We start from the raw sequence: 10,876 nt of genomic DNA on the forward strand, positions 1-10,876 counted from the left end.
AGTGCTAAGTGCTTTAGGTCTGTGCCATAATGGTGAGCATTCCAGAGCCAAAGCCAACGTGTCTACTGATACAGCCCCGCCACACAGACAAAACTGGTGAGGCAGGCAGTGTCAGTATAGGTGGTAAGATTCCATGGATGCCCAGAGACTTCTGATGGAAAGGCTGGCACTCGCACAAAGTGTGCACAGGTGGATGACCAGCTGTGACAGGTGGCTGAAGGACAAGAGAGTCAGCTGGCTGTGCGGTATTAGAGCAGCTGAAGCGGAGATAGGTATGTGTGGCCAGAACCACATAGCCACAATGGATACCACTGAGCCTAGGGCACCTTGCACCCTGGTGACCCACAAAAGCAGGGCTCCAATTCAATCTCCACCCTTCAGCTTGCAGACCAAAAATGCAGATCTAATGCCTTAAAGGTTTCAGATGTCCATGAGCAAGACCAACAAAGGGAACCTCACCAGCAGTGCATTGTGATTGCTGTCAAAAGAAACATGGAGTGGTTGTAGTGGGTGGGCACTGAGCTGTCCATTTGCCAGTCTGACAGTCACAAGGGACATCCTGCCCTCCAGGAGCTGGGATAGACCACTACACCCATCACTTTTTCATATGGGTTCAAATGATGCCACAAGCCAAAATACAGGTGGGATCAAAGAAGACCATAAGCAAGTGAAAAACATCTCAAGTCATCTCCTCATGTGTCCTCCCTGTTGGAGCAATCATGACAGCCAAAAGCAGACACATTGTGTAGATCAGTGTCTGGCTTCATGGCTGGATACCCCCCAAAGTCCAGTTGGAGGGCAGAGACCCAGGGTCAGTACTACCTCAGGCCTCAGCAAGTTTGCAGATGGGACTGAAGAGGGAGAAGTAGCTGATAAAACAGAGGGGTTTGTTGCTGTCTTGGATTGGGAACACAGATATCTGCCAGGGAAAGCTGGAATTTCTCTTGGAATGGAGAATGTAAACTCCCCTCTTCCAAATTATTATAATTTTGCAATTAAAGGTTTTTCAGGCAAAGATCTGGAAATAGGAATAAAAGTTTTTTACAGAAATATTAAGAACACAAATGTAGTAGTACAAAAAAGCAAGCAAACGAAACAAATAGAAAATCTTAGAAACCCTGACAGAGTCAGAAATACAACCTGACACCCTGTTGGTCAGGGTGTTGGAAACATTTCCAAGTAAGCCCTCCTGGAGTGGCAGATGCAGTTCGGCTGGAGTAGAGATGATCTTGGTGAAAAAAAGGGTCCAGTGATGGTGATATGGGTCCAGTCTTCCTTCATGAATCCAGTGGAAAACCAGTGTCTGGTGTCCCTGTCTCAGTTTTTATCCGGGTAGGAACAGTCTGGCTCCCCCCACTGGGTAGAGCATCTCACAATGGGATGATGTGTCATGTCATTGGTGAACCTTAGTGGCCTATTAACAGAAGATATCCCCCAAGGGTGAAAAGAGATAAGGAACATTGCCCCACTCAGCTTTAACAGCTAGCCCATTATCACAAGGCAGCCGCCCCCCTTCCCCCTGGAGTTACAAGAGATAAAGAAAACACCTCCCCAGCCAGTTTCAACAGATGAAACAGAATAAACCTTGTTTTATTCTTTTGTTACATAACCCAAGACAACTGCCATCCAGAGGGACCTGGAGAGTCTGGAGAAATGAACTGACAAGAACCTTATGAAATTCAAGGCAAAGTGCAAAGTCCTGCACCTGGGGAGGAACACCCCAAAGCAACAGCACATGCTGGGAGCACGCAGCTGGAAAACAGCTAAGGAAGCTAGGGGGCCTGGTGGACACCAAGCCCAACATGAGCCATCGTTTTGGAAAGAAGACAAATGGTGTCCTGGTTGCCAGTAGTGGAGGGAGGCAATCCTTTCAGCTTCTCAGCAAGAGCAAGGACACACCTGGAATACCATCTAGTTTTGGGTCTTCCCATACAAAAGGGACAGTTGTACTGAGAGAGACCAGTCACAAAGATGCTGAAGGGATGGGAGCATCAGTTTTATAAGGCAAATACTATTAAAAATATTTTGTCAAGCTTTTCCCCCTTAACAGAATTACTAACTGCCCATGGAGCTTGTCAGGTATCACTGACAGAAACATCTGATTTTTCAGGCAGGCAAAATAATCCCTTTTTACTATCTAAAACCCCCCTCTGTTAGCATATCTACGGAAGTAAAAAACAACCTGGGAATTCAGACATCATAGCTCAACAGAGAACTGAACTCTACACTCATAGCAAAGGTGCTGTGTGAGAATTCCAGCTGAACTTTTTCTACATTTCCCCACACCAGTGAAGACACAGACAAAATATTTAAAGTAGAACTAATTTATTAAGTTGAAGACAAGTTATTACTGTCTGAAAGACCGCTGCAGTAGGAAAGCATTTTACAAGAGATGAGGACAGAACACACTCTATGTAGCAGATTCAAATCTACACGCATTTGATTCATCATTACAGGAATAACTTCATTTTTCTGCATCCTAGAAAAGATGTAGTCAGACTTTAGAAGATTCTAGTGTACATTCAGAACAGTGTACATTAGTCAGAATCTCTCAACAAAAAATCATGTGCTTCAAATTGAAGAGACTGCAAGTATCTTTTATCATCTTGTGGGACCTAAGTATAATCTTAGCTACGTCAACAGGCATATGAAATTTTTTTAAAAAATCTTTTAAATTATTATTTAAAGCATTATCACAGCACTAGGAACTCAGCCTATGTAAATCAACTTTTTCATGTTTTAAAATATTGATCCCCTGGAGCCTGTTTCAGTTATAGCTGATTTGAAAACATTTTGCGCTTAGCTTACAGGAAGACGGCCCCAGTCAGAACTCCTTTTAGTCTGGAAGTGAAGTAAAACAAAAAACAAACAAACAAAATCCCCAAACAAAATCAAACTGCCTCACTGCCGTATTAGGCAGGTTTACAGTCTGTAGTAGGAAGTGCTGGCAGATGGGAAAGAATAGTTTCATTCTAAGGCAGCTGTGTGACACTACTTTCCAATATAAGTGGAAAAATTACAGTGAAAATTCAACACAGCAAAATCCAATGGCCTAGAAATGACCCCATCTTCAAGATGATGATACTGTATCCTCATCTGCATTCCAGGAAACTATTCCTGTTTCAGCAGTGGGGAAGAGACAGCTTTCCATTCCACATTTCACTCAAGGGGGGGAAAAAAAAAAAAGGCATTTCACTGTATTCTAGGAAGTCAGCAACCACTCATAAGCATGTACAGCTGCTGGCTCATTGAACTTTTACAAACATTGTAGTAAGAGTACAGACTTCAGGAGGCAGAAAAAGCATTCTCACTGAAGTTGCTTCAACTACTCTACTAAAAATAAAAGTATATGAAATTATCGGATGCTGTATTTATCCATAATCTACTCTAGGTAAGTAAAAATGTAATTCTCTGGAAACCTGAACTGAAAATTGAGCAAGTGTTACACTCTGCATATTTAGACCTTGTTAAAGCACAAACACTAGTAACCTGCAACTAACAGGCATGCTTCAGGAGATTGCTGCAAAATCCATCTATGGCTTCCAGAGCTTGAGGAGGCCATCTTCACTGTAGGTGGCAATCAGGTTCTGGTGGGGGTGATGAGCTATGCCAATGACATCTTTTTCATGGACCTAGAGAGTAAGCAGAAAGCTGCATTAGAAAGAGTCTTCATTTAGAAGCTTTAAGACAAATATTATCTTCAAAAAACAACTGGAGGAAAGCTGGACTGAGGGTTAATGTGATTTGTGCATAGAGCAAAAGCAGGGGTACCTAAATTCATTTCCCGTCACAACAATTTTTTTGACATGTCACTTACTTATTGTTGGGCAAGGAAGGCTCAGTGAAGCTTTAAATCCACAGTATCTAAGTGTTCCCCATTAAATTTAGACATTCAAGCTGGTATTCTATGTTCAATCTAAAGCAAATTTAAAACTGATAGCTTTAAATCTGACAGCTTATTCAGATGCTACTCCTGCTAGAGCCCTGGTCAAGACATGCTCTCCCTTCAAGGAAATCTGATCAAATTCAGTCATTGCTTGATGGGTAAATACTTCCCTAAATTTTACAATCACATGGTTCTAAAAAACCCAAAAACATTCTATGGCCAAATGTCCTGAAATTCATCTGTTACCAATCATGTCTGTTAGAGATGAAAGATTCCCTGGTCTGAGATTCCTCCTTATGGGCTTCATAATGAACATTTACATCATCCCTGTGTTTAAAAGTCTGGAAAAGCTTAGAACTGAAAACTTACAGTCAGAGTTCTCTCCAGTTTGCCCGTCACTGTGCTGAAGCAGTATAGCACAAAATCTTCACCAACACAGTAGATCCATTCACCCCGAGGTGAAAGCGCACAGCAGACAAAGTCACCACCTTCTCTCTTACCAGAGCTAAAACTCCTTACAATCTGTAAATATACAACACCAGAAAATATTTGTCAGGCTTAAACAGCAGCATACCAATACCATGTTTAGGGCAAAAATATTTAACAAGTACTAGATCTGTTCAGAACACAGATGTCTCAAGAGCTTTCTGTGTTCTATAAACTTGACTTCAGAATAGCTTGTCATGCAAGCAAACCAGAGAAATCAGGTTTAAGCATGCCAGATTATTAACGAGGTTTTCTGCATTCTTGAAATGACATAGACCTGAAAGGATACCAGTAAGATCACATACCTGTCCTTGCATATTCATGATGACAACTGTATTAGATCTGTTACAAACAACAAAGTGCTCTGGGTTTTTAGGCAGCAGAATGACGCTGTTCACAGTAATGTCTGTCCCCGCAGTGCTACCAAGAGACTTGAAGGTGTTGGAACACTCTGTTGTCTTCACATTCCAAACCTAGTATAAAAAACAAAAAAAAAACACAAAAAAAAAAAAAAAAAAAAACAAAAAAACATTAGCTTTAAACAGAAAGAGCTGATATGCAATTATTTCAGATAAGGGAATCCCCACATCATAGGACAAGAGGCATCACAGCCAGTTCTGTGTCTAGAATAAAGCAGAACAGGCAGTAAGCACTGCACTTACGTCCCCATTTCACAAATGCAGCAGAGACAGGCTCTGCAAGAGACTGTAGGCAGAGTAACAAATTTTATCAGTTCACATGAAAATCTACAGCAAAAGTACACAAATAGACTCATTACTGCAGATATCCCCCAGTCCTTCTCCAATGACTGCAACAGTTGTAACAAAGGAGTGATAAGCTAGCCAAGAGTCTGAAGTGGTCTTTACAAAGGGTAAATGCCAGCTCACCTTCACCGTGCCGTCAGAGGATGCACTGATAATATAGTGGCCATCCTGGGTAAAAGTAGCTTCATTGACAAAGGAAGAATGACCACGAAATTCCTTCAGGGTTTTCCCAGATTTCAAACCATGAATCCTGTCAGACAACATAGATGGAAATGAGTGAGCAAATTCCACTCAGTAACCAAGTTGGTGCAGGATGTTATTGCATTACACAAACAATAATCAACACCTTAATAACGGTAAGAGCTGCAGGAAAAGGGGTTTGATGAAGGTCCTCTTGCCTGTTAAGGCTACAACAGTTTTTGAGTATTTTTCTGAATACAACTGTTCTAAGACCCTTAGATCCTATCCTGCAATGATCCTGAGGAGAAAAGAGAGGAGAATGAGAAAAGAGAGGAGAGCAGAAGACCAATATGTCTTTTCAGAGTAATCTGAATTAAGACTCCTCAAAAGGTGTAGAGCTGAAGTACAAAAGGCATGGGATATTAAAAAATCCCACCCCACCAAAAAGACAACAAAAAACTTCATCCAAACCATACAACCCAAAGTATCTTTCCCGATACCCATATAGGATTTTCCCCCCAAGATAACCAGTGGGATGTGGAACCCTGGAGATTTTGAAAACTCAGCTGAATAAGGCTCTGAACAGGCTGCCCTAACTGAAAGGTTGGCTGTGCTTTGAGAAGCATAGTGGACTAGAGACCTGTACAGGTACCTTCTAAATTATACTATTCTATAGTTAAAACTGCTTAATGAGAAAAATCTGTTTTCTCCCACACTGTAGCTCACATTCTCTATTTATTTACCTGATTGTCTGATCAAAAGAAGCACTAAGGATTTGGCTGCTGTCTTTGGAGAAACTGAGGCACGTAACACCTTTACTGTGAGCTCTTTCAAATCTTCTCAGACACTGACCACTCTGGATTTTCCACACCTGAAAAGAAAACAGCAAATAAGTGCTTACTTTGTTATGAGATCACATGAGCTTAATCAGAGCCAATACACAGCTGTTCCTGAGCCATGTTAAACTTCCTTTGAGTTCTTACAGAATGGGAACATTACTGCTATTGCACACAAATCTTTATGGTCACCACCTCTCCCAACATACCATACAAAAAGATTTATACCTTGATCTTTCCATCTTGTGCTCCAGTTGCTAGCATTTCTGTATCTCTGCTGAAGCACATGCACAGCACTGCATCATCCATCATCATGAAGTTATCCTGTGCTTGATACTTCAGATCCTAAACAAAAGCACAAGATTCATCAGTCAAAGTAGTGAAATAAATGAAATCTACTTTAAGGCAAATTGCAAAACTACTAACAGTTTTAACTTCAGTTATATGTTATAACTTACTGTAAACCAGACTTCATTGCCTTGTAATACAGGGTGCTACCACTGTCACCATTTTAAAGGCAACAACAGTAGTGCAGGAAGGTAAAAAAAGTTATCACAGAGAGAAATATATGATAAACAAAACAACTACACGCACATAAATATTCCAGACTGATATTTGAATTACCTAAACAGACAATCGTCTCGGGTTCACAGTCCCTAAAAAATTAAACATTCTCAAAGAATATAAAGCCAGGCGCTCTGACAAGACAAAGTCACTCCGTGTGAAATAAGGAGTAACTTACCTTCCTAATCTTTCCAGTAGTGAAGTTCCATACTTCAATGAAGCCATCAACTGAGCCAGTTACCAGATACTGTCCATCTGGAGAAAACCGAGCACACTCCACATGTGACTTCTGCCCAAACTGTTTGAAAAAACAATATAAGTAAAGCTTCATAAGCAATATAAAAGACTCAAATCATTAAAACAAAACTGCTGTGTCATTACGATGGTAAAAACACAGGATCTGCTACAGGTACGTATTCACAAATTTAATGCTGATGTACCAAAGAATCTGTCAATACATCCAGAGTAGCATTTTTTAAGAAAGGTAAAACAGTAATCCCCTCTTTTTGGTCTGGGAATGTCCATGAAACTTACAACAGACACTCCAAGGTTACAGGAGGAGCTGAGTTGGTTGCCTTTGTATTTTTGTTTTTGTAGTGGATTCTCTCTGTTAACAAACACCTTTGCAATACCTAACATATATCAGTCAGACTTCAGAACCTTATGAATTTCTGAAGTTGCTTCAGCTGGAGTGACGTTTCTCCAGTGTAATTTCTACAGAGTGTTTGTGGGGTTTTTTTAATGTCCATTTTCTTGATTTCCAAATTTTTAAGTACAAGTGGCCACGACAATTAAGTACAGAAAATAAACTTCAGTAGCCCAAACAAAAATACAAGATCAGCAATGACAAACAAGTTCTAATAAGGCATTTTTAGCATGTTGTTACTGAACACCACAAACTGATTTCATAAGTTGCAGCTGATGGCTTCTGAAACAGTTTAGGACAAAAGTACTTCCTTGCACAAATAAAGAAGAGGACTATGCAAATTCCTGTAAACTGATGGATTCCGAACTGTGAAGTCGAAGAAACTAGGCAGTTATCTTATTCACAAATACTATAAGCACCCAAACTTGTTAAAAGACCTGATCTCAGACTCCCATGAACAAAAGTCTTCTGCTAAGGCATGGAAAAGGATGGAAAAAACACTGGGGGGGGGGGGGGGGGGGGGGGGAGGGAACTACTTACAAGGACAAAAGAAGTATTCAGAAGATTTCCTCTTATCTCCCACCAAAAAATACATAAAGGAAAAAGGAGCAGAAACACAGAAAAGCAAACATTACCTTAATGTGCCGGCTCAGCTGCGTGGGGAACTTTTCTTCCTCTACATCTTTCACAGCTGCTTTGCCCCTGAACAAATCAATTGTCATCCCGGGAGGAAGCAGGCCCTGGTGCTGCTGCCATTTCAGTGCCTTTAATGAAGATGAAAACGACATCATTAGCTACAATTAACACAGATCTACCACATATGAAACGGTGTACCAATAAACAGATTCTGAGAATCAGAAAGGGCTGAAAATAGAATTTTATTCTCAAAGTATACATTGGGCTGCATATTTATTCTACTGGAAGAAATCTATTGCTAGAGTGATGACTTATTCCACAACTGCTAAATCCTTGCCACACGGGAAGAATTTTTTAAACTATACCATGTTTAAACTTTACTTTTATACAGCTGGAGACTCAACTACATCATAATTACCTTTATACAGCAATAAGCCAAAAACATAGCTAGTGAAACATTTTCCAATACTCACCTGCCCCAACAATGCCATAAGACGAGATGGAGGCACCACACTGACCTCTCCAGCCAAAGCCTGTGCAATAGCAGCTCTCCGCTTCTCTTTGCTACTCCCATCTGGGTATGCCTAGAGAAAAGATTTTTTTGTGAAGTTATTAGTCCAAATGATACTATTTTCCCCCCCCCAATAAAAGACCTTTGTTGTTCTGAAATTGAAACCCCTTCCATGTAAGTTTTCTGTTAGGCCTCCAAAAGAGCTCTTCTCTTTAACACCAATCTTAAAAAACCAACAATATTCAAGGTTGGAAAAGACCTTTAAAATCAGTATCTTAACTAAGTTAACTATTAACCTATCATACTCTCACAAAAACTTTTAGACTGATGTAACCAGTCCGGAACAATGCCTTGTTTTTACTGTTACGACACAGCACTATTTCTGTTCACACAACTTGCACTTTCTTCTGCTGCCAACACAACACTGAAAAAGCAAGCTGCAGATGTCATCCTGTGGCAGGACACAGGGCCAAATCCCCTAACTCCCAACCACAGCACACTTCAAAACCACTGCTCTGCTGCCTGCCGATGAAGAGTCATGCACTATTTCCCAAACGCTTCATGAAAGGTGTAAAATCAAACTGTAAAATTGTACATTCTCATTCCCCAAGGCAAGAAAAAAACAACACCATGAGCCATCAGCAGCTTGCGATGATGCTGAGGGTCATGCAGGAGAGGTCTCTAGAGAAAGGCATAATGTACCTCACGAGGATCAAAGTAAGATCTGGCCAGAAGGTTTTCAAGGTGGATGTAGCGCTCCGGCTGAGTTTGTTTCAGCATGATCATGGGATCCGTTTGTCTCAGCAGAGACCTCGCAGCACCCAGTTCTCGGAGCTCGATCAACTCCAACACAACCTGCACCCAGAGACAAACGTCTACATCAGCAAAGAGTCAGTGGAAAATACCCCACAGATGCTCCCAGACGGACCAGAAGAGTCCGTAGGAACCCCATGCTTCCGTACCTGCTCATAGAGATCAATGAGGGTCTTGTCGGGCAGCTTCAAAGACTGTATGGCCTGCAGCACCGTGTCCCAGTGCCCGCTGTTGATGTCTGCCACAAAGCTCTCAATGCTGTCCACGGTGTTGAGAGACACGGTGGTCTCCTCCTGAAGGGTGGCGAGCGCGCGGTGGAGGCTGTTTTCCTTCAGATACTGCATGATGAGCCGGATCACGCTGCGGAGGAGGCACAGCGCACGCTCAGCCGGGCTCCGGACACACGGGCCGCCCTCCCGGGCCGCGGCGCAGCGACGCAGCGAGCACCGCCCGCAACCCTCGGCCCCTCACGGCCCCGAGGCGGCCGAGACCGGCGAGTCTCGCCTCTCTTCCCCGGCGCCGCTGGGCTTGGCCCAGGGTCGGGGCCGCCGAACCGCTCCCTCCCCGCTTCCCCGGCCGCCGGGGACAGCCGGCCACCGCCGCCCCCCGCCACCGCTACACGTACTCTGAGGACTCGATTTCGATCGACATCTTGAGCCGCCGCTGGTACCGGAACCGCCGCTGGTGGTGGTGGTGGTGGTGGTGGTGGTGGTAGTAGTAGTAGTGGTGGTGGTGTCGTCGCCGCCGTCGCCGCCGTCGCCGCCAGGCCTTCCGCCACGACTCTTGCCGCCACTTCCTCTTCCCGCCCGCCCCCGGATAAATAACGCGCGCGCCGCCCCACCCCGTGCCTGGAGCGGATGACGTCACCCCAAGTACAGCGTCCCCCAGCGGCTGCGGTGCTTGCGCGCCCCCCGGCGGCGGAGCGGAGGCAGCGCAGGGGCGCAGCGGGAGCGGCCTGGGCACTGCGCGGGCGGAGTGCGGAGCGCCGGTGTTCCTCGCTGGCTTCCCGCAGAGCCGCAGCACAGCTCCAGCCGGCCAGCGGGAGCCGGCGGTATGCCCAGGTGGCCAAAAAGGCCAGCGGTATCCTGGTATCAGCAATAGTGTGACCGGTAGGACCAGGGCACTGATTGTCCCCCTGTGCTCGGCACGGGTGAGGCCACACCTCGAGTGCTGCGTCCTGCTCTGGGCCTCCCGATGCAGGAAGGACACTGAGATGCCAGAGAGCAGTAGAGCTGCTGAAGGGTGTGGAGCACAATCCCTTGGAGGACTGGCTGAGAGAGCTGGAGTTGTTTAGCCTGGAGAAAAGGAGGCTCGAGGGTGACACTTACTGCTGTCTACAACTCCCTGAAAGGAGGGAACGGTCAGGTGGGGATTGGCTTCTTCTTCAGGCAGCCAGTGACAGGTCAAGAGGACATGGTACCTCAAACTACACCACCTAATGTTCAGGTCAGACATCAGGAAGAATTTCTTTGCAGGAACGGTGATTAGGCATTGGAATGGACTGCCCAAGGAGGTGGTGGAGTCACCATCCTGGAGGTGCTTAAGGAAAGACTG

The 10,876-nt window shown here is 44.2% G+C and overlaps 1 protein-coding gene across 2 annotated transcripts; it reads right to left on the reverse strand.

Annotated features, from left to right (window-relative positions):
* Window positions 1-2,319: 2,319 nt before the first annotated feature.
* SMU1 (SMU1 DNA replication regulator and spliceosomal factor) lies at window positions 2,320-10,122 on the reverse strand. 2 transcript variants are annotated; one of them, XM_066181481.1, is made up of 13 exons: window positions 9,948-10,122; window positions 9,472-9,682; window positions 9,212-9,364; window positions 8,472-8,582; window positions 7,998-8,126; window positions 6,895-7,014; window positions 6,381-6,497; window positions 6,060-6,187; window positions 5,260-5,386; window positions 4,678-4,845; window positions 4,256-4,408; window positions 3,501-3,632; window positions 2,320-2,479 (listed from the first exon to the last, which is right to left on the reverse strand). In XM_066181481.1, the coding sequence occupies exons 1-12, from the start codon at window positions 9,971-9,973 to the stop codon at window positions 3,534-3,536; spliced, it is 1,542 nt and encodes a 513-aa protein (XP_066037578.1). In that variant the 5' UTR covers window positions 9,974-10,122; the 3' UTR covers window positions 2,320-2,479; window positions 3,501-3,533. The 2 variants fall into 2 exon arrangements, with proteins under 2 accessions (XP_066037578.1, XP_066037577.1); XM_066181480.1 differs by having other exon boundaries at window positions 2,320-3,632.
* Window positions 10,123-10,876: the final 754 nt, after the last annotated feature.

The sequence above is a fragment of the Chamaea fasciata genome, unplaced genomic scaffold, assembly GCF_029207755.1.
Source record: "Chamaea fasciata isolate MVZ Bird 193981 ecotype frontalis unplaced genomic scaffold, bChaFas1.0.hap1 SCAF_4, whole genome shotgun sequence".
Lineage (NCBI taxonomy): Eukaryota > Metazoa > Chordata > Aves > Passeriformes > Sylviidae > Chamaea > Chamaea fasciata.

Bases quoted from the DNA above. Each gene is read 5' to 3' on its own strand.
- SMU1 (XM_066181481.1), bottom strand. From the start codon at position 9,973: ATGTCGATCGAAATCGAGTCCTCAGA. The intron at 8,583-9,211 runs GTACATTATGCC...TCTTTTCTCTAG, and splicing joins CTTACTTTGATCCTCGTGAG to GCATACCCAGATGGGAGTAG. The intron at 6,498-6,894 runs GTAAGTTACTCC...GCTTTTGTTTAG, and splicing joins CTACTGGAAAGATTAGGAAG to GATCTGAAGTATCAAGCACA.